This window comes from Danio rerio, chromosome 6, assembly GCF_052040795.2.
Source record: "Danio rerio strain M-AB ecotype USA chromosome 6, GRCz13ab, whole genome shotgun sequence".
NCBI classification, from domain to species: Eukaryota; Metazoa; Chordata; class Actinopteri; order Cypriniformes; family Danionidae; genus Danio; species Danio rerio.
Genome location: NC_141026.1, coordinates 16,662,582 through 16,687,394, shown reverse-complemented (window position 1 = coordinate 16,687,394; position 24,813 = coordinate 16,662,582). Strand labels below are relative to the sequence as shown.

Genomic DNA, 24,813 nt, shown 5'->3' with positions numbered 1-24,813 from the left:
GATGCGTTTTCCTTGCCTTGTTTTGCCTTGTTAGATCATTGCCTTGTTTTATTGTTTACTCCTGTCTCCTGCTTGACTTCTGACCACTTGCTTGATATTTGACTATGACTCTGGATTTCCTGTGTACATCTGTTTGCCCCTGTGTTGATTGTTGCTTGCCTGACCATTCTCCTATCAATAATCCTGCATTTGGATCCGCAACTCTGTTGTCAGCGTCCACTTCTCATTGCAATAGCCTAATAACTGAGCACCAAATTAGCATAATGACTTCCCAGGAGACACACAACATCATAAGATGGTAATATATGGTTAGATTTAGGTTGCCAATATATAAGGGCAATGATTTTAGGTTGTGTTGGCAAGTGACCAAAACCGAAAGTCGAGCCGACATCTTAAACCAACATCATACTGATGATCAAATTCTGACATTTTTTCATCAAGTATGGCAACCAAAATCCAATGTCTGATAGAGCTCAAATTGTTAATGTCCACACAACGTCAAGATGTAACATCAATAGACATTGATGTTTTATTGTTTTTAGGTTGCGTTGGAAAGTAACCATTGTGGACATTCACGACGGCCTGACGTTGGGTTCTGACATCAACCCGATATTCATTTCAAAACAAAATGCAGCATTCCACGACGCTGGGGTACAACATTAATCTGACGTCATGTTGATGTCCTGTGCCTGCTGGGTTCTTTGAAAAACATTTTAAAAATGTATTATTAACTATTTAGCGATTAACTTTAACTTTAACTGGTAACGTAGACCACCTCAACATCAAAGCAAATCACTCATTGCTCGGCTTATACATGTAAGTAAGGCAAGCAGTTTCAATTATTTCCTATATTTGTTTTAATAAATCCTCCTTTTTACTGAAAATGAGAAGGATGCTAAAACAACAATAGCCATCTTAAAAGAGAGGATTACGTTTCCAGGGTTTCAGAGCACAGAAATCTGCTTTGCTGTGAGCTAAAGAATGAGAAGGGAGGCAGGATTAGACCTTGTGAAAACAACCCCACAGACAGAGAGCCCCAAAATCTCTGTTTATCACCTCCAGTAATCGCATTCACTACAAGGTCGAAAATGCACATTGGATAAGCTACTTGAAAAAGAATTAGCCGTAGAGTCAAAGCTTCATGGGGACGTTCATCAATGCTTTTCGGTACCATTTCACTCAGCAATGTTAGCTTCACACCTGCACTGCAAAAAACTACAACTCTCCAGAATGGTATCTGCTATCTCTTTCAGGCTACATCTATGTCTGCGCTCGCCAACCGTAGCGAGAAGAAGAAGACGTCAGGATACATGAGCTCAGATTTCATGATTAGGATGACCCTGAAAAATAACACCTAAAATCCAGGAATTCTTTCCCTTTCCTGTCTCTCAACACTACAATGTTAATCTTCCACCTCCTGCCAAAGGGCTTACAAGCGCATTATTCCCACAGATGAGTGGACATCTATCTTTTATGCTTGGGTGGGATCGCGTGTCATTCATAGCCCTTTGTGAGCGGACAAGATGTCAAACGTGACAACTGATGACTGTGGTAGGAGATGCCCTGACCTCTGCGTTTGGGTTCATACGCAGGTACAGACGCAAACATTACCTCCCTTGTGTGTGATGGTAGGGCATCAGTTTCAGTTTATATAATGATAAAAATCCAATTACAGCAACCTCATCATTTATCAGTGGTGCAATGCTTATATTACTCAGTATGAAATATGGGGTTTTAAAGGAACGCTCCATTTATTTATTTTCCGCCTAGAGTTAAACTGTTGAGTTTTACCATGTCTTGAATCCATTAAGCTGATCTCTGTGTCTGGCGTGAGCACTTTTAGCTTAGCATAGATCATTGAATTTTTATTACACTATAGCATTTCCAAAGAGTTTAAGAGTATAAAGAGATCATTTCCATACTCTTTGCAAAACGCAGGGTTCCACACAATTTATTTTTAATGCCCCAACACAAATCGATTGAGTTAACTTGACAAATGGAGTGGATTAAATGTAAAACAATTAAGTTGTCCACAAAAAATTCTGCTCAATTTAAATAAAAAGTTTTTTTGACTGAATTTAAAACTTGACCCTGCTGTAATTGCATTGTGTACAAAGACAGAAGGAAAATAAAAAAGTGCTATTTTCTAGGCCAATATAGCTGCACTGTAAATCCGAATAAATTAAGGTAACTCAAACCATTTAAAGAAACTGATTGCAACAAACCATTTAAGTTCAAAAACTAATCCTAATGAGTACTGTTAACCTAATCCATTTGAGTACACGAAATAATTTGAGCACAGTAAAACCTAATAAATGAAGAGAACTTAAACCAACTAAGTACTGTAAAGTTAAGGCAACTCAGATCGTTTAAGAAAACCGATTACCGCTACAAACCATTTGAGTTTGTAAACTTACTCCATTTAAGTTGAAGTAATGAGGTATTTAATTAACTCATTATCTCCAACACTGAGTTCAAAACTCTTTTCAAATGAGTGGTATTAACTTTTAGTAAATTTTAAGTTTATTACATTTATTTCATTTAATAAAGTTGTCATTGCCACATTTGCCATACACTGCCATTCTGGCATAATAAACAAAGACTATTTGATATTGATATTACGAAGTGCATGAAAACTAGCTTTCATGTATTCCAGCTCAACTTGATATGGTACCAAGTAAATATATTCTGTATCATCTCTCACAAATGTCTCCATGGTTAAAAGGCATGTTCCTTGTGCAAGCAGGTGCATACATTGACAGACATTAGGTGATTTGCAGGCGCTGTGTATTATTATTGCCCCTGCTCCAGCCTCAGTATGACACCTAAATGAACTTTTATAGTCATCAATAAAAAAAAAAAACTAAAATAATTTTTTAATCTTTGTGTATCTTTAAAAAACTGTTAAATTACTATTAACTTATTACAATAAGCAACATAAGATTTAAAAATAAATCTTGCCATGACTTTTTGTCATATCATTTAGTTTAGTTTTGGTGCTTCTGATTTGTGTACATTTGATGTAGTCTCATTAATTAGGCTTTAAAATGAATCCTTTTAGACTTCATAGTGATCAAAGAATTACATTTGAAATGTTTACTATGCATAATCATATAGCTTTGAAAGCATTTAAAAATATCTGTTAAAACCAACAAAATTATTTTTGTACTATAAGGAATATATATATTCACAGAGTTGGGTGTAATGTGTTCAATGGTAACGCGTTACTGTATTCTAATTATATCTTTGAGTAACGCAGTAATGTAACATATTACATTTAAAGTTTGTGTAATTTGATTACAGTTAAGTCAATGTAATTGCATTACTTATGTTAAAATTATAGTTTTTCGAATAAAAAAAATGATTTTAAATCACATTTTCTGCTGCAACGTCAGTTAAAAAGCATGCGCTTTTAAATTGCTTGAGAACGTGAGCTGGTTGCTGTCGAGAGTGGCTGCTTCTTCAAGTGGATATACAGACATTACTTTAATTACATTAAGTTTAAAAACAAAAATATTTCTGTGAAATGCAGTCTATGTCAATTCTCTAAAGAACTTTTGACTGCTTTTAACTTGACCAGCAACCAAAGAGGACCAAGGCGCCCAAAAAACGGCGGCCCAACTCAGCTTATACAGGCTAAAGCTGTGGTCACACTGGGCTTTTCCTCCCATAGACTTCTATTCATACGCACGCGAAAGCGTCAGACCGGAAACGCAGGGCATGCGTTAAGTTTCACAAATTGCTGCGGTGCAAAGTTCAAGCTTGGTGAACTCTGATCTGCGAATTCGCGTCACTTGACTGCGTGAGACCAATCGAGGATCAAAACATGGCCTCTCTGGACAGAAATTTAAAACATGGAGCAATTGCTCACTATTTTAAATGTCTATTAAGCTTATTTAATCTCGGCCCTTTTTGCAGCGCCGTACGACAGTATATCGCATGCTCAAACTTTAATGTGACTGCAGCTTTAAGTGAATTTTTGTGCAGGATCGGTAGTGAAGGTACATTCTGAATGTGAAGAGAAACATAGCTTATTATGGGGCCCTTCACATAACTCGTCTTTTGCATCTTTTTCATGCGTGCACATTAGGAGTACATAATACTTACGCTCACATTTGCAAGGCACACCCAGATGAAAACCGTGAGTCATGTGACAAGAACTGTCCGATCAGCAAAATTCACATTTAGGCCGACTAATTACCTCATACAAACATAGAACACCTAAACTCGAACTTTTTAAGTCTTTTGAAAATGTCAAGCTGCTGTGATCAACTGTAATGTTTTTCAGTGAGTAAAAACTTACTGAAATAGCTGCAGTTTATTTTGTATTTTTATAGGCGTATTTTATATTTTAAAAATAACTTCAAAGTAAAGATAATAGTAATCTGATTCCTTTTTACATGAAGTAATTAGTAATGTAATAAGATTACAATTTTCCAGTAGTAATCAGTCATTTGTAATCTATTATTTTTTTTAAGTAACTTACCCAACACTGTGTATACATATATTCATTGTTCTATGCTGCGTAAAAACGTGCTGGATAAGTTGGCGGTTCATTCCGCTGTGGCGATCCCAGATTAATAAAGGGACTAAGCCGACAAGAAAATGAATGAATGAATGATGATTTTGTGTATGAGAGAAGATAGAAATGCATACAGTTTTGGAACAAAACAAGGCTTGAAAGACAAATCCTTTAAATTTCTCTCATCATTGTAATTTGTAATAAAAGCATCGAAGAAGATTAATTTGTTTTGCCATTTTCAAACCCATGAAAGCAATGCATCAGTGATTTCACTGGACTATTGAAAATAAAGCAATGCAGGATACCTTTTGAATGCAGGTGGCTGCTTGGTCAGGGTCCAGCATGCTAGAACCCAGATGTCTTCTTTGTTCCTCTAGCCGAATTGTCTTCATGAAGTGAGCTCTCAGTCTTCCCTGCCGTGCTCGCTCACTGACCTGTAGCAGCCACACAGCCCTCTCCATGGACATGGACAGAACAGGCCTCTGCTCAACCAGAAAATACAAACACACACCTGAACTTAGATTTCACTTGGTACATCTGTTATTTGACTCAAATTGCATGCATGTATAATGAGTGAATATATATGTTTTAGAAAGATGTGGACAATAACTTATAATAAATATATAAAACTGTAACAATATAACATTTTAATTTATGTGTTGTCTTAAAGTACATTTGGTTGATGTATTTTTATTTGAAAGACCTTGCATATACTTTACATAGGCCTACTTTTTAAAAAATAAATCAAAACTATGAATATATGCACATACTTTGCTTGTAATATAAATCAAAAAAGTTATTTTTTATGACCTTACGAGCCATAGCTCTACTCAAAATGTCATAAATGTTTTCAGAGTGCGCTAAGAATGGACCACAATCGTCACTCTACAAATTACTAAACCAAAGTGCAATAAAAACAACTTTCAGAGCAAATTATATAAAATGTTAGCAAGACAACTTTAATATTTAAGTTTTGAAAGGAATATGGCTTAAGGGGACAACTCAAAATAGAAAACAGCCAGGAACTATGCTTCTAACTACAGCCATGCAAGATGTTTGCAAATGTTCATTGGAACAATGGATTCGGCAAAATCTGTACCAATCAACTATGTTTGTAACAACAGAACCTACAAATACAGTTGGCTAACAATGGTTTTGGGAAATGCACCCCTGAAAAGTTTATTTGTGAATTTGACTGATCTTATTGCATTTGTTCTCAAATAAATGACTCACTGAATCAAATTAAGTCAGATCAAGTCTCTAGTTAAAAGATCAGTTCACCCAAACATGGAAATCATTCTAATTTAAGGACACACTCAAATATAAAGGTTCCAAAATGGAGTTTTGAAAACAATTCACTCTTTCTTAGGGAAAATCCGGAAGTATCACATGAGCTTCATGTAAAGTGTTCACATGAAAATGTTCCAAACCATGTTTAATGAGTAATTCATTCAAATGCATTGTATCCAGCAACACATTTTGTAGCACACATTTAAGTACTTCTACATTTTCAAATACACAGCTACAAGGTTTTTTTTCCCCTGAGAGTTTCCTCATAAAAAAAAACATCCATTTGTGCAAGTGGTGTATGACTACAAGCCATAGTTACATTTTAAAATTAACAATAAAAATACTAATTATTTAATAGTATTGACAATGTCATCATAAAATTGTCTATGACTGGTGTAACCATGATTGTTGAAATAAGTATTGTTGAGTAAGTGGAACATGTGAAGGGCAATTAAATGAAGACAGAATTGTTAGTATTGGGTGAACTATGGCTTTAAGGTTCTTTATAATTCTAAATTAATAGGGATGTTTAGTTTAACCTTGTATAAAACCGAATGCCACAGACCAGAAACGCAAGCTAGTGCGGCATATTTAGCAGTTCATTGCATTGCAAAGTTAAGAAATTTTGGACAGAAATCATTCGCTTTTTTATGTCTAATGAGCTTCTTTAATCCCGCCCCTTTTCGCAGCACTGTAGGACAAAATTTTGAATGCTTAAACTATAGTGTGACCATAGCATTAGAATTTAATTAGCTGTCACAGACCTGTTTAATTAGAGTTGGGGTAAACTTTCCCAAAGCGACTTTGGACACCTGACCTGTACAGTTGCTTAAGTTGTGGACTTATTGGGTTTATTTTTATTTATTTGCATAAGTTTACTTTTTACTTTTAATTTACTTACAATGCTTGTGTAAGTACATAAAAGTGAATTTGTACATTCACTCTGAAATTGTAAAAAAGTACTTACTATTTTTACTGGACTTTTGTTAGGGGATTTGCTTTTCTCTAATGTTTGATTTGAGTTAATTGACCACTATGGTTTTTTATGAACATACATTCACAGATTTGTGTTCTGGACGTCCTTCTTTAGCCAAAACATGGGCCAGCATCTTCTCCCTCTCCTTCAACGCCCTCATCTTTTCTCTCACAAAATAACGTGGAATAGGCACCTCAAGATCCTCCTAAAAAGCAAGATGAAAAAATTAAAAGAGCAGAACAGAAAAGAGTAGAAAAGAGTAAAAGTGGTAGTGCACTAGTGACCCCAATTAGCATTCTCTAAATTCAGTCTTAGCTTGCTAAAATCCACTTTGACATTGAGCACTTAAATCTTCCCCAAGCCCAAAATCTCCAACATTTCCTTTAGGCTCACTCTTGTGAATTTAAAAGCACGTCAGACCTAAAAATTCCCAGCACAAAACAGTACATTTTCTTATCTCACTCACAGGTGTCATTTTAAAGTCTTGCAATAGGTCATCAAAGTAGTGAAATTCAGAGTGCTCCAGCTCCACCATCTCATTCTTCAGCTCTACCAATCGTCCCATCACTCCGTCAAGAACCTGGTGCACGACACGTCTCTTCTGGGGGTGAACAATCTGATCGTAAACCTCCTCCAGGGCACGGAAAATCTTCATGTAGCGTAGGAAGAAAGTGGCCAGTGTTTGAAACACCTGCAGGCGGTCCTTTTGAGGACGGAGCTCCAATGTGGGATATTCATCCTCCAAAAGGTCTTCCAAAGCTCCCTGAGCAGCATCCAACATTCGGCCATATGAACTGGGGAAAGAAATTAGATTAATGTATATTTATGTGATAATATTTTAGTCTTCAAGTTTTAAATAAATATTACGTGATGAGTATTTACTTGCAGGAAATGATAATAGGTCAATATCAAACAATCCACATATGTAGACTTTAAATATAAAAACATATATCTATGCATACATATTTTACATACAAATATACTTATACAGTTATACAAAATAAATAATGTGACAATAACTGTTGTGTTGATATCTGCCCAAAAGGCAGTCTCTTATGAATGCACATATGTGACAGTTAGCAATTACACTAAACTGTTTATAAAAATTGTATATGGATATTTAAATATAGATATATCAAATAATTATAGGTGGCATGTAGGCATGGACCAGTATATGATTCTGACAGTATGATAACCTTGGATAAAAATATCACGGTTTCACGGTATTGTGATTATTGCTCTAAAATATAATCTTTGTAAATGTCTATAATCTTTGTGACTTTGAACACAATATATTTTATTTTGAGAAACATTTAAAACATTTTGGAACAGTAAACATGTTAGGCTAAACAATTCAAATGAGTCATCAGCTATGTTTTTATCCACCTATTTTTATGGGCATTTTGTATATGAGCATAAAAGATCAGTTGACGGAAATGCCAAAATGCGAATAAATTTTGAAAATGCCCATAAAAAACATATGCGCATAACTGAGTAGGATAAACTTTTTATTCGATAAGAAAAGATGCGAATAAACTCCAATGGAAACACTTTTACCAAACAAATTCCAGTATGCCACACTGTAAAAAATGGCCGTGATTTCAACGTTAAAAAACTGTAAAAATGCTACAGTACAAATCCGTAACCTGGTAAACGATATGTTTCCTTAATATATATGGCGAATAAACGTAAATTGACTTTCCCAGAATTCCCTGTATGGAACATAACTTTTTATGCATTTGGTTGACATTAATATGGATCTTTTTAGTTGTTTCCCCATCAGTTATGCACATTAGAGATTTATGTTTCATCTAATGTTGATAAACAATGTTTATTTCATGACTTTAATTTTATGCGTGTTACCATACTGGTGTTTAGTAGCTGTGTGAATGACACCGAGCACCTTCTATATATTGATACTCTTTTCTGCTTGTGGGAAAAGTTGATTGTGATGAGCATTGGCTCATTATGTAACTTCCCCATCACCACCTGCATGTGGGTGTGCTAACGTGTCTAACTGTGTAATAAAAGATGTGTAGATGTTGGTCATTCAAAATACAGACATATTACCTTGAATAAATTAATAAAATACGAAAATTTACCGTAAAAATGAAAAATTACTTTTACGGTTTGTACCGTGTTTTTAACGGTAAAGTACTGGCAACCACAGCTGCCGGTTTTTTACCTTAAATTTTACGGATTTATTTTTTACAGTGCATTAAAATTTTCATGTGATTTTGTTTTAAGAGGTCATGTGATCATGAAAATGTGCGTAAATGGACAAACCAGCAGGATGACCATATTGTAAAACATCGGAAATGTTGTTTTACATTCTAAAATGCTGTAACCATTTCAGTATTACTGTTATGTTATTATATTATTAATTACCTCCAGAACTGTCAAGAGCGACTGCGCTCCGTGTCTCACACCTTCAAACTCCACCATGTGTTATGGCATTTGTCTTTTAAAGTGCAAGTCGTTTATTAAATGAAAGAAGATTCACGCAGCTTCCCCTAAATTCCGTTTTTACTTTTGATATTTGGCACCAGTTAATCAAGAAGTGACGATTTTGTTCTCTTTGTCTCATTGGATGAAAACGCTGCTTTATTAGCACGTCTTTTATGTGGGTTTTGCGCAAAAATGTCATTTGTATTTCTGGATGGAAACATAGCTATCATGCTGTCTTCAATATAGTTTCAAAAATACAGATTTCTTTACATTTTAAAACGACGCCTTTGAAAATCTTTTCTAGAGGTACTATTGCCATAAAAAAAAATAATAATAATCTTACATATACAGCAGGAACATAACCAACGCAATCTCACGGCAATTCGTAACTTTTTGATTTAGTGGCTAATTCGTATGAATTTGTACAATCTAATTCGTACAATTTAGTACAATTTGCTTATTAGTTGGGGTTAGGGGTGGGGTTGGGTGCCACGCCTCCTTTTTAAAATCGTACATTTTCGTACGACTGAATTAGCCACTAAACTGACAAAAAATAAAATACTTACTTTTCCTTGTGAGATCTGGCTGGTTTAACAAAACATTTTGGTGGTTTTAAAACATAATTTTTCCAAACCGCGGCGGTATACCTTGAAAATAGTTATCGTCCCATGTCTAGTGCCATGTATTCACCCCTCTGAGCCATGTGAGGCACGTTTTACTATGGATGGGTGTGCTTTTTTGGCAGTTTTTATGATGTTGAATAAAAACACCTATCTGTTGCCAATGGGGTTTAAGATAGCAAGGAGATAAAAAATAAAATAAAAAAATGCATATACACCTGCATGAAGGAAGATTAAATTATGGGCTATTTTTAAATTTTGGGTGAACTAACCCTTTAAGGTCTGGAAAATGTAAGGGTCTTTAAAATTTCAAACACTAATATGGTCATTTAGAAGATATTTTCAGTACATGACAACTGGTTTAAATAACAAATGTCTTCACTTTTATTCACTCAAAAAATAATTGTATAAATTTTCCTATTTGAGTTTTATAGAGTGCTAATTTAGAAATTATTTTCAGTTGTTGTTGCGAAAAGCAGATTATTTTACTGTTCTATTTAGGTCTGTATCTTGCAATTCATACAAGATTTTCCATATTTAAAACTTTAATGTCCCTCCATTTCAATCCGTCTTTGAAATACAATCAAAAGAGACAGGCAGTAGTACTTGCTAACAGGCCTAATTACACCTGTTGAGAGCAACTGCCCTCTGGGAAAATTTTCCCGACCCTCAGTTTTTGGACCCTCAGGCTAAAATTAGTACCGCCGTCTGACCGCGCACACTGAATGTGGGAAACCGCAGAATGCACATTGAATTCACCGTAAGTCAGCATATTAAGCCACATAAAGGAAGAAATCCCCTGACAAACATTATTTCTCCATTCTTCGTTTTCTAAAGTTGAATACACATGAATTCCACAGATGTCCTCTGACCTCTTTGACTTCTTTGCGTGTGGGTGCTCCTTTTGTGACTGTTGAAAGAGTTCATGGCGAGGGTGAAACCACCTTCTTTTCTTATTCTGATGGGCCCATACAGTATTGTTCCCCTCTGGGCATTAGCACTGCCAAGAGCTACTCAAATTGTAGGGATGGCAAAATCAAAGGAGGGGACAGGATAGTTAGAGTGGGAGGGGGGCGGGGAGGAGCTGTGGGAGGAGGTTAGGAGGCTGGTTGTAAAACAGCATTTACAATAAAATAGAAAGGCGCCTCTTAGAGATATCTGAAATATGGCAGATAACAAAAGCAGTGGTGCTGCAATTCATTGGAAACCTGTAGTAACTAACGGATGTTCCATGAAAATGGTTGAGGAAAATGCAATTTAAGGATTTTTACGGAGTTCTGTCAACAAGTGCAGTTCTACTAAATCAGTTTTTCTTCAACCAGAGGTCTGAGGCCCACTAGGGGGCCCTAACAAACGTTCAAGGAGGCCTTAAGATGATTTAAATACAAAACCAAGCATTAAAATAGGCAAAAAATATCCTAAAAAACAAATTATTTGAAATGAAATGGTTTCTGCTGTGATTCTCATCCAGATTTTTGACGAACTTTTTCATAACATGAATATTATCTTTTTAGTTATGACAGGCTTTAAAATCTTTTCTCTGGTAGTATCTGAACTATTATGTAGATATTAAGCTCATAAACTTAAAAAAAAGAGTGGCGCTGCAAAAAATGAAAAGCTCTCCATTTAGAAAACTGTGCTCTGTACTAAAGTAAAAAAAAAAGTTCTTTAGTGGCATTGATGGCACTATATAAAAATACACTCAGGAAACCACCGAACAAAGGGTTCTTCAGTGAAAAATGTGTACTTAGATTATTAAAATATACTTTACATATGGCCCAAAGCTGTTTTTTTTTTAATAAAAGATAAAGATGATGTGTGTGTTGTACTCTGCAAACCCTGTTGTTATTACAAAGATATTAAGTAAATATAACTTGACATTACTTAAAATACCAAGTTTTGGCATCAAAACTTAAACTGGTATGTTTAACTTACTCATTAGGCAGCAAAAAATTCTCTGAACTCAACATTTTAATTTCTTTAAACTATTTACCATGTCTCTGTTTAAAATTATTGGTTGTGCTTGAAATTCTGCCTTAACTGCGCTGATTGGTCGATATATGTAAAATGACACAAGATGGTCATTTTGCTTGTGATGCTGAATTTTGCTGAAGCACAGCAGGACAGAGGCACTACTTGAACCCATCTGACTAAAAAGAAAAGTTACATTAGTAAGTAAAAATCTAAATGTTTTTATACATTTTTCTTAATTAATATACATGCAGGGGTGACATAATGGCACAGTGGGGTAGCACTGTCGCCTCACAGCAAGAAGATCACTGGTTCGAGTTCCGGCTGGGTCAGTTGGCATTTCTGTATTTGCCTGGGTTTCCTCCAGGTGGTCCAATTTCCCCCAAAGGAACGTGATGTAGGTGAATTGGGTACGCTAAACTGTTCGTATAGTTTATGTGTGTATGTCCTGGTCCTCCAGGTTGAGGGTTCAGCGTTGGGCTAACAACCCACCTTGTAAAAATGAGATGTTACAAAACACCACTATGGTGCAGCTAAATATCAACTTTGATATAAACGGTACTGGGAGTAAGTACGTACAATTATATAAAAGCTGAAGTTTAGTCTATTAGCAATTTTAAGTTATCTATACTTAAACAGAGTTAGGTTCATTCAATGTAGAGACTGTTTTGGTCAACTCAGTTAATTGAGTTGTCGATTTCCCATTACTCAAACAAACTGAGGGAATCACTTTCCTCAAATCATTTGAATAGTCTCAAATTATTAGGGTTTACAGTGTATTGTTCATCCCAAAGACACCTAGTCTTATCAAAAGCTTTTAAAATAAAAGTTGTAAAATGGTATTTTCGCAGTGATGCCACAGAAAAACCTTTACGTGTAATTATTAAATATTACATAATCATTACATATTACATGTAGTTATCACATTATAACATTTGCTTTGGAGTAGCTCTTGACTTAGCTCTATGATGTTATAAACCACCAAGTGTTTTCAGCTATACAACCATAATGTTCTGCTGAATAAAAGTTCGACATCTTGAATTGAGGCAGTTAAATTAACAACATTTTGTTTTGGCTGAAAACCCCCATGTAATCCTCAGCTGAAGGTTAATTGGGTAGCCAAGAAAAGTGAACAAAACGTTTTTTGTAAAGAATGACCAACATTTTAATGATCTAATGAACCCTTTCTCCAAGATTAAGAATCTTCTGTTGAATGAAAATGTCCAAATATATTAAAGGCTCTTCTTATATCGATCCCAAATCAATAAAGAGCTTTTATTTTAAAGAGTGTAGTGGTGTAATTTCAGTGACTGAAAATAGCCACCTCCTACACCAAAGCAGATTTATTTAGCTCCTGTTTGAGTACAGAAATACTGGTTCTTGGTAGTATGTTGTCATAGGAACTGTAAAACAATGTGAACTTTCTCCTAGTGGGCGTTTTCCCCCCAAAACTCGACTTTTAAAAGAAAAAAAAAACATGTTTTCCACCTTCCCTTTTCTAAAAATTCTGTCATGTCCAGCTAAAATTATACAGACTTTTCTGAACACAGAGGAGCTGATGTATAAATAGCTTCCTCACAAAGACATTACACGGTTATTATACAAATTATCGTGGTTGTGGCATCATCACATTAACATTCACATGTCGTGCACACGGTTAAAGGACGGTTTTACTCACCTCTGCGACATCCTTAGTGATTTTACGCACCTCAGAGTTTAGAAAGTGCTGTATTTGAATATCAAAGGGAAAACATAACAGCAAGTCACAGCGTTCGAAACTAAAATGGTTAAACGAAGCGTAGTAAGGCATCCAAGCAGAAAGTCCTGATTAGCTGTCATAAGTTAAGCATTTATAACTAGAGTTGGACAAGTCTCGCACCAGCTAGGCAGCAGCAAGCCGCTGGTTTACTCCCTGCGCTTCTGACAGCTGCCATGGCAACGAGATCAAAGCCTCTTCACTGCTTCTGAAAGAAGGCAACTAGTTAAAACGGAATACAATACTCTATCAACCACAACACTTAATGCGATTCTAACGCTTAATAAGAGCTCTAGTCGTTCATTTTCATGGTTTCATTTCTTATCTTATCCGATAAGCCGTGAGCATGTCAAGCCTCTGTTACTAACAAGCTCTTGTTTGGCATCCCGCTGGGCAAAACAACACAACCCAACGCCACGCTTGCGTAGCTCAGCTCATTCAATGTATGAATGCAATTCGCTCATTTGATAACAAAGCAATTTGGAAGAGCTTTTCTGACGCAGCATGTTTTGAAATAATTGCTGTCACTTTGGAAGCTGGCTATATTCTTCGCTTTTATCTCTTCTCTGCGACATATTGTTTGACTTCACTAGTCAGACGACCATGTGGGCAGGTATGTAAACGCAAACTGTGGAAAGTGCAGTGTGAAATTTATTTTTCAATGGATGCATCGTTTGTCCTTGTCTCCCACCTTCTTGGTGGTCCCGTGGATGGTGGGACCGTAGATAATGGTTTTTAAAACAAAAATACACACACAAAAAAAGACAAGAGTTACTTTTTGGGGAAATGGAGAGCGTGGCACAAAGTAACACTGTTTGCATGGTTTTGAGTTTTGGCCAAATAATGAACAAGTATTTGGTTAGACAAACCATTTGTTTATGACCAACAGCACACAAGCCTCTCCTACAAACGATGAGCCCTGGTTGTATGAAGTATTGCCAAAAATGCCAGGAGTATAAATGTTACTATTTACCCCACCTGTGGGGCAAGTTGTAACAGACAGAGGGTTAGTTGTAACACGTGCTTAAAAATGCAAATTTCACACAATTAATTTAAGTTCAGTTTACTTTAAATAGGAGCTATATTTTAATAGGAGCTATATAAGTACTAAGCTCAATTTATATATATTCTACATTGCAAAGTATGTTTATTTATGGATAAACACAGTTGGATTTATTTGGATTATTATCCATTATTATGCAATGCATGTATTTGTAGTATTAGCAATTAAAAAAAAAATATATATATATTTATATATATATATATATATATATATATATATATATATATATATATATATATATATATATATATATATATATATATATTTGCCTATAAAAAATAAATTCTATTAAAAATAATTTATTTAAAAAGTTCTCAAAATTACTCTCAAAATTCAACAATTATTTTGGCATATTGGTCTCCAACACAGTGTGGCCTAATTGTAACACCCTGTTACAACTAACCCCGCTGTGTCGTGTTTTCGTCAAAACTGGCTAGCGGTCACTGTGTGTTTTACATCATTCAAAATGGTTCCATCTTTTAGCCTAGAAGATGGTAATCACAACAATCTAAAATTTTACTTACATATTTCACAGATTTTTTTTAAATAAAAAAATATTGACTATAATAAAAATACTTTTATGCTGCAAAAATGGTTTTTCCTATGTTTCTCATCCAAATTTTGCTGAACTTTTTCAATAACTGGCAGGAAGACATCTGCCGACACTGGGGTGAAAACCTCTGAAGCATGCCATTGTTAACCCTGAGCAAGTACCTTAAAACTCTGTGTTACATTTTACCCAGAGTTGCCCCGCACTCCCCAATATTTCCCCATCTCTTTGGAGAAAATTTAACATTGACTAAATTTGTACATATTTGATATTATAATTTATAGGGGAACATTTTTGTTTTTAAAATAATAAAACTCTGATGTGTTTGCACCAACAACAAGATTAAAAAATAAAAATATGAATATTTTTTGTTACCAATTTTGTAAGTTACATTGCAAAATACACATAATTTTAATTGTGAAACTTCTTTTGGAAAACCAAAAATTGTTCTTGATTACTTTTAGTTTTAAATTTATGCATATGACTTTTTTCTTATTGGCTCCACTCTGTAATGCAATTTGTATATAAAACTGTCAACATTGAGGCTGTCAAAAACATTTGACATTTTTTATAGACACCCACACAAGTATTTTAATCCAAAACCAATGTTATTTAGTGAAAAGCTTTCCTTGCCTTCCAGACTGAAAGAAAAGACTGCAGTGAAAACTTAATAAGATGGAAAGACCATTTTAACAATCTTTAATTTAGAACAGGTCTCAGTTTACCAGACTACGCCCTTAACTAAAAACAAATGTCTTTCAACTTCTGTATTTCTATGCATATTTCACACAAAAAGACCTGATGGTTTCAACCCTGCATGGTCTTTTCAGACTGAGACCACTGAACTATTGTTTAGTCTGTTGTGAATTGCCTTTAATGTGGAAACTGTTATGAGAGAAACTCGTTGTACGTGCGCATGTGCTAAATGTGTATTTGTCCATCTCAGAGGTGGGTTGTTGGGGTGTATTGTTCAGACAGGTGTTCAGGCTAATTTAATTTGTTTACATGAATGAGCACCCTGATCCATCTCTGTCCAAATTACACAATCAAAAAATAATTGTGGTAAAGGCTTAAAACTTTCCATGTAATGTTGTGGTTACTGTTGCATTCATAAGGCTTATCTCATTTCCATCAGTATCCTCACATTGCCAGAGGAAGCCAAATCATGTTTTGCAGTTGGATCAATGCACTATTAGTGTTTATGCTTCTACAATCAAATGCATCATTCTATAGTGCTTAACTCTCATCAAGATTGCATTGATATCCTTAAGTACGTTTCATTTAAATTTCCGCTTTGCTTGAGTCACATACAATAGCCTAGGTACTGGCTGTTAGCCAGAACATATAAAGCTAAACAGAGGCCAGCTGAAGATTCGGAACAGGTGAGCTTCCTCGAGCATAAATTTAGCATGCTGCCTGGAAGTCTTTGAGGAATTGCCAAGAGGATGCAAAAAGAATGAAACAGTTGTGGGACAGGAAAAAAGTAACAACAAAACAAAATTCACCTGTTACAACTTACAACATGTTGCAAGCCACATTTTCTAAAATACTTTACCTTGAAGCATGAACTAAAATAAACAATTAATCCATTTGATAGAGTGTAAGTAATTCTAACAATTATCATAATAATTTAAATATTTAAATTTATTATTATCCATTAACAAACTAGCTACAGTGCTCATCATATAGAAGTACACTCCTCACAAATCTATCTTTTAAATTCATATTTGTATTTTTATTCGTGCATATACAGTAATATAGATTACTTAGTACTTAAGCCAAATCTGGAGCTTATCTAACAAAATAACTTACGACAATGGTCCAAAAACTAGTGTACCCAGATTTATGTTATCAAAAAATTTTAAATACAAGTTTTAAAAAGAGAAAAAATCAAAAGAAAAGAAAAAAAAAACAAAAAAACTTAAACATTTTGTAGGTTGTAATTTCTTTTGCAATATTTTGCTTGAATTAATTGTTTTATCTTTCAATTTCTAAATATGTTTGGTAACTAAAATATTATTTTAATAAAAATATCTGTTTAATTAATCTGTTTTGTTTAAATGCACCAAAACACATTGCCTATTCACTGAGAAATGGATACAAATATTAATTTTTAAAATGGGGTGTGGGCGGCGAATTTAAATTTTTATTTTTTTATTTTTTTTGCTTTATTAACAAGAACCAGCATGTGGTTTTAATATACAACAAAATCACTTCACATTCCTTAACAAATGAAGATTAAATGAGAAAAATAAAAACAATAAATAAATAAAGATAAAACAGAGAAGGCACATAATTATCAAATTACATTTAAATATATTGCACATATTTGTCCAATTTTAGTTATTAACAAGAGTTATTAAATGCACCTTTACTACAGGAAATGCATATATACAAACATTTTTTATGGAAAAATGTCAAGGGAGGAGCATATTAACTGTTTTAATTGCTTAGAAATCCCTTTACATTCCCAATACATTAAATCTCTTTTTCTAGCATCATGACGAAAGATTGGCAGCGCGGTTACACTGTGGCTATCGCCTCACAGCAAGACAAAACACGAAGGTTGGTTTTTCGAGCATATGCTGGATCAGTTGGCATTTCTGTATAGAGTTTGCATGTTCTCTATGTGTTATTGTCGGTTTCCTCCGGTTGCTCCGGTTTCCCCCACAGTCCAAAGACATGCTCTATAGGTGGTGACCACTGATTAATAAAGACACTAAGCAGAAAGAAAATGAATAAATAATAAACATAGGGTGTACTCAATTATGCTAAGCACTGTAAATAATGATAATAACATTATAATAAAACATCAACTGGTACATTCAAATGACAATGTCAATTTTTGCCTAATAACCTAGCCTAAAAAGTGAATTTTAATATGTTAGCAATGCAAAATGTTTTTTTGTTATAGTAACGATATAGCCTAATGGCTAATTCAAAATGTCACCCAACAAAAACTATAGATTAAATAGAGCAAACATACATGTAGCCTATATACATATGTACAAACAAACATTCATATGTATATGCTTCATTTAAATAGGTAATAAATAATGCTAATATGTGTACATTCAGCCTTGTGTAAGGATTTTACAAGTCCTCAATGAAACTTTCGCATGGATATGCTGCTTTGATTTTTCTAAACAACTCTCGTGTAAAAACAAAAACACAAAAGCTTATTCTGTTATTCCAACAGATTTTTTTTGTGTGCATTGCTATTTAAAATGGGAGTGGAAATCCGATGTGTCGCACGTCCGCCATTCACATTGTTGTTGGACAGAAACTTGAGTGATTCACTTTTCCGATCTGCCTCGGGAGGCGTAACTCTCAGCACTATATGAGCAAGTGCAGTCAGAGCGCAGAGGGACAATCACGCCATCCTGTCTCTCGCACGGATATCTACAAGACTTTGACATTTTCTCCAGGCATCGGAATCTCATTACCAAAGGCTTGATTAAACGTCTAGGAGCACCAAAACACATCGTAAGTTCATTTGATCGTTTTGTTCGTGTGTGTTTATTTGCGTGAGAGATTTTGTTTTAAAATGCAGCTGTTTTGCGCTCGTATCGGACCATATACTGTATGATTATACTTCTGTACTTTAAGATGTTTAGAAGATATCAGATTTAAATTAGATCCCAAAGCCAACTTGCTTTGATTCTATACTTTTAAAAGGCACATTTAAAAACAAATTAACCGAGCCTGAATCTCTCAGGAGATGTGTGGATTATCAGTGTGCCATCCCGCGTATTTGTCCCTTTAAATACCATTGTCCAATAATATTACTTCATGAAACATAAGCGAATACGTTTTAAGCTTAGATAATGCAGATATTAAGTGTATTTTACCAGTAGAACCTTGAATATGGTTAGGTAGAATAACTCTTTTTGGTTTGTTTTGAAAAAAAATAAAAATAAAAAAATCATGTGAATCCACTCATGTAAATAATGAGGTTATTATGCTTGAGTTTATATTGTTTTGTGAAATGTTTGTAAATCTGGGACAAAATTTTAATGATGAGCAGTTTTCGTTGCTGTTAAAACTCCTCAGTAAATGTTAAGACCGGCAACTTAAATTATTTTATTTCACACACACACACACACACACACACACACACACGCATACATAGCTTATGATTATTTCTTTCCAGTGCACACAAATCTGAAAGTTTATGTAAAACAATTGATTTACATTTTTATAATTCATCATGGTATCTAGTTTCCATCCAGTATCCAAACAAGGGATTTGTTTTACCCCCAATGCTTTTGTTCCTTTTTTCGCAATTACACTTACAATGAAGATTGCATGCTTTTACCATGGCTGATATTTTCCTTCTATGCTTGCAAAACACTTTGGACTGAGACAATGCTGAGTTTCAAGGAAACTTAGAGACTTCAAGTGAAAGAGACAGGGAGAGAGGGGGAAGGAGGGACTGAATGGAGAGTCGGTGTGTCCGCACAGCTAACTCTTTGTGCGGGCAAGTGTGCTCTCAGCCTGGGGCTGTGAGATCAGGTGAGGGGCCGCTGTGTTTGAGCTGTGTAAATGCAGCAGTTTTACAACAAGGCTAGGGGACGTGATTGTGGTGCTTGGGGCCGTCTGTAATGGACCATCACTTTTTATGGCACCTGATTTTTTTCAATTGCACCTGGTAAGTCAGGTCAGAGGTTTACGCTGCCCTCTCTGTCTCCTTAATCTAATGATGTCAAAGTGGAAAGCTGTAAAATATGTATGTTTCAGAGGAGATTGGGGAATCTTGCAGCACTCTAGATCACAGGATGCATTAAGAGCAGCTGTGTGTCTTCTCATATTTCCTTTAATGATATTAAGGTCAGGCGTTAACCGTGTTCCGGGGTCAAAAACAGCGGGTTGATTTGGAATGAAAATAAACAAGCCTAAACAAACTCTATCTCCTGATGGCTCTTTAGCAAAACACAGCACGCTTGCAGTTGTATTTTTTATGCCAGGCCAATTGTAAGCTGATATTTTGTTTAATCTTTTCAGTCAGTGCTTCAGAAATGACATATTAAGAATGAGCATAACAGTGTTTATCTTTTCTGCTTCACTGTGCAGAGAAATCTTTTTAAAAGCCCACTGAAATGCATCAGTGTTTTCATTACTATGCAAACCCTGGGGGTTGAAGATCAAATATGTGTGATTAGAGACGCATGTGCATCTGTGTTTGAGTAAGTGTAAATGAAAAACTTTGACAGAGCCCCAGTGTGGGTGCTCTCTGTTCTTTTTAGCTTTTGTCAGTTCAAAGCCTGGCATCAAGTCCTCAAGCTGAGCATATCATTTTTGAGAAAAGACCCTTTCACCCCTGTGTGTCGCAGCGGTTGCCCATCCTCCCCTCTGACCTGCCTTACTCCCATTGGGCATCAGTCTTTTTCTAATGCTTTCAGAAGGGCTATACTCTGCTCATTCAGATAACTTCACTGGCCTGTTGCTTGAGCTGAACTTTTTGCATAGCCAAAATGCCTCCCATTTGCCATGGTTATCTGCTTGGATTTTCACTGGGTCAATGCATCTGCCAACAAGCCTTTGCTCAACCATCTGAGTTTTATAGTTTTGCTGCTGGGCATTTAGACCTTATGTTCTGTACAGAAGTACAGCACAGTCTTTGAGCACTGAAGTCTTTGCTTTTTATTAGTTTAGTCTGAAAATATTACATGCAATTAATGAAGTAATATTTACATATTATGTATTACATTATTTAAAATGTGTCCGCTAAATTAGTCATGTGTAGGGCCAGACACAATCAGCAGACATTTTTTGCTATTTCTGCTGAGAATTTTGTAAAAAAATTCTGCAGATTTTGCATAATGATTTTAGGAGTATCATAACTAAAAACGTAATTTAAAAAATAAATATTAATACATTTTTTACTTTTATTTAATATTTACAATGCAAATGCAAATATATTCACTACTTTGGTACACAAACCAAGTCTCATTTAATATATCTACTAAAACACAGAAAATATTACTTTACAAACTGAGTTGTAAAAAAATCATAAGAACATTTTGATATTACCATTGTTATATCACAAAAATATTAGTGAACTTAATCTAAAAACTGTATAAATAATATAAATTTACACACATTTACTCAGGTAAATACATAGACGGTTTCCCCACCATAATGGGATAAAAAACTTTAGAAATGTGCAGATTTCTGCACGCGCAGATCCCATGTGGGCCTAGTCATGTGGTCCAACCATCATATAGACATTAATAATTGTGTCTTGATCCATTAATTTTTTAGAAAAATCTACTTTTTAAAACAAGGCAAAGGTCATTAATATTCTAAAAAGTCCTGTGGTTTGAACAAATGATAATATTTATGAATAACTTAAATTGAAAAAATCTGTACAATCAAAGTGGTTAAATGTTAGCATTTTTATTTGATGTTTACACACATAGGCTTGTCACGATATCTATTTTTTGTTGTATGATATATTGCACTAAAATAAATTGCGATAAACAATATTATTGTCATTTTAAGACCATTTTATGTCACCTACTATATAATGAGATGCGATGCAGTTGCGTAGTAGGTAGTGCTCTCACCTCACAGCAAGGAGGTCAATGGTTCGAGCCTCGGCTGGGTCAGTTGGCATTTCTGTGTGGAGTTTGCATGTTCTTCCTGCGTTCGCGTGGGTTTTCTCCGGGTGCTCCGGTTTCCCCCAAAGACGTGATACAGATGAATTGGGTAGGCTAAATTGTCCGTAGTGTATGAGTGTGTATGGGTGTTTCCCAGAGATGGGTTACCGCTGGAAGGGCATCCGCTGCTTAAAACATATGCAGGATAAGTTGACAGTTCATTCCGCTGTGGCATCCACAGGTTAATAAAGGGACTAAGCCGAAAAGAAAATGAAAAAAATTATATAATGCCAGAATGACAATATAATATCATCACAATGCAAGTACACTCTTACTACCAAAGAACACAATATATTTTATTTTAAAAAATATTTCATTTAATTATAGCAATTTTAACAGTTTAATTAGTAGATATTGGAATCAGAATGTGAAAACGCTGATCCAAACCTCATGATATAATGAAACTTGTTCTCAATACATAGAGTACATTTAAATAAACCTGAAAAGTATATTTTATTTTATTTATTGCAATATATCATCATTCTTTTCATCTTAGATGATTTAAATTTTATACCACCCAGTAACCCTGGGAAATAAACCCATGCACAATAACTATTTAGGAATTGATCCTATTAAATAGTACAAGATCCTACCCCCTGAAGAGAGATCCTGGTGCGCTCGAGATGTTTCAGATTATGTGTGTTTTTAAAATAAACTTTCTTTGTTATCCCTTTTCCGTCCCTCTGTGCTTAATTGGTCCCTGCTTATGTTTTTTATTCTGCCTACATGTCATAACCGCCTCTCTCTTTTGTTTCAGGTCACTGAAGTGTTGACGATAACAAAGACGGACCAAGATGAGTGTGAACGTGAATGATTTCAATGACATTTTGGATGCACTGGGTGAACTGAACTTCTCAACTCTTGACGATAATGTCTCCCATGTGGAAGTGTGCCACAGCACCTTCAGCCAGAGGGCCTTGCTGTACGCCCTCTCTGTGCTCTACATCTTCCTCTTCATCATTGGCCTCGCTGCCAACGCTCTGGTGGTTTGGGTGAACGTGAGAGCCGAGAGGACACGTTATGAGACTCACCTGTACATCCTCAACCTAGCCATCGCTGACCTTTGTGTGGTGGCAACTCTTCCAGTCTCCATTAGTTCTCTGCTTCAGCTCGGCCACTGGCCATTTGGTGGTGCCATGTGCAAGATTACACACCTGATCTTCAGTGTCAACCTCTTCAGCAGTATCTTCTTCCTTACGTGTATGAGTGTGGACCGATATCTCTCTGTGAAACTTTTTGGAGACACTCCCAGTCAGAGGAAGAGAAGAACCAGGCAGATAATCTGCGTTGGAGTTTGGCTGCTGGCTCTCATTGCTGCCCTCCCTGAAATATACTTCCTTCAGGCTGAGAAATCTGACCATTCAGACGCCATCGTCTGCAAAGCAGTTTACCCAGTGGAAAGCATGAAGGAGTGGACGGTTGGCATCCAAATGAGCTTCTTCATGCTTGGCTTTGCCATTCCCTTCCCTGTCATTGCTGTGTTCTACGTCCTCCTGGCTAATACCATCCATCCCTCAGTTGACCAGGAACGTCGAATCAGCCGTCACCTCATCTTCACCTACATTGTAGTCTTCCTAGTGTGTTGGCTGCCCTACCATGGAGCCCTGCTTCTGGACACTCTAGCCTTTCTCAATGTGCTTCCATTCAACTGCACATTGGAGAACGCTCTCTACGCAGCACTGCACCTCACCCAGTGCTTCTCCCTCTTTCACTGCTGTGCGAACCCCATCATCTACAACTTCATCAACAAGAACTACCGATACGACCTCATGAAGGCTTTCATCTTCAAGTACTCCACCAAAACTGGCCTCGCTAGGCTTATCGATGCCTCACACGTGTCTGAGACTGAATACTCAGCCGTGGAAAACCAGGGACCATTATGAACTTTCTTTAATGGTGTTGACCATCACCAACTGTTTAAAGCTCAGAGGTCAACAGGGAACAGTCATGTACATCTCTCTGGACATTTTGGCATCACAAAAATTGATGCTATTTAAAACAGTGGAACAACTTTGTATACAAACCGTTTGCTTACATTTATAAGCAGAAGAATGTTTATGCCTTTTGTACATTTTTACGTCGGATATAGATGAGAAGCACTTGTATTGATTTGATTTGTAAGTGTATTAGCCTTGTAACTGTAGCTAGGCTTTTTTATGTGAAATTGGTGGAAAAGGTCATATGACAGAACCACAAGAGAGACTTATATAACCCTTTCTCCAATTATCTGTGGCTTTCCTACATCTGCCGGAAAGACTCCAACATGCTTAGGCTAAAGAGCATGTTTTGATACTCATTAATGTTTAGTTATGTCTGGTGAAACGGAGGGGGATATTGAAAACCCAAACAACTGGGTGGAGAGAAAAGTGTCCAAATCAAGATTAGATGTAGCTTTTGTAAATCTATGTTACATTGTATGCTTGCTTGCGAGAAATGGAATTTCACGATAAGTTGTGCATTTCAGGAACAATGCTAGCAGCATTTATTTGTAAATGTTTTGTAAATAAAATTATATTTATATACTCACTGTGTAAGTTCAGTGTTTTGGAGTAATGTCTGAAATGTGCCATTTAAATAAAAGATGTATCTTTCAGATGTCTTGAGGAAGTATTTTTTGTTTCATTTCAAAGGATCTCACAAGCACTCACATTTACAAGGAGTTTAATTAATCGTGTCTTTGAAATATGTGTATTTACAATATAGTAGACATAACAGAATAATTTATAATTTAGAGCTGATTTGTTTAATCTAGAGTTATAGAGTCAAACGATTAAGAGACCACTTGAAAGGTCTCTTTACAATATCGTCACCTTAGAATTATAAGGTTTTCTATCTGACATTTTTGTCAAAATTAAGTTATTCACATATTCTTATTAAATCATAACTTATTTACATTATGTGATGTTTTGTTATAAGTTGTTTACATTTTAAGACTTTTTAATTAAAAAAAAAAGG

The 24,813-nt window shown here is 35.4% G+C and overlaps 2 protein-coding genes across 3 annotated transcripts in view; one reads left to right on the top strand and one right to left on the bottom strand.

The window, feature by feature from the left end:
* The window catches only part of drc11 (dynein regulatory complex subunit 11), a 174,938-nt gene extending 161,189 nt beyond the window's left edge, over positions 1–13,749 (bottom strand). For both annotated transcript variants that reach the window (XM_087255608.1, NM_001098731.3), the window contains 4 exon segments: positions 13,506–13,749; positions 7,255–7,582; positions 6,868–6,993; positions 4,828–5,004 (listed from right to left, as the gene is read on the bottom strand). In XM_087255608.1, coding sequence (XP_087111734.1) covers positions 4,828–5,004; positions 6,868–6,993; positions 7,255–7,582; positions 13,506–13,516 — 642 coding nt within the window. In that variant the 5' untranslated portion in view covers positions 13,517–13,749.
* Positions 13,750–18,583: 4,834 nt separating this feature from the next.
* ackr3b (atypical chemokine receptor 3b) lies at positions 18,584–24,453 on the top strand. The gene is made up of 2 exons (NM_001083832.1): positions 18,584–18,682; positions 22,616–24,453. Exon 2 carries the CDS (start codon positions 22,653–22,655, stop codon positions 23,739–23,741), a length of 1,089 nt encoding a protein of 362 aa, NP_001077301.1. The 5' UTR covers positions 18,584–18,682; positions 22,616–22,652; the 3' UTR covers positions 23,742–24,453.
* Positions 24,454–24,813: the final 360 nt, after the last annotated feature.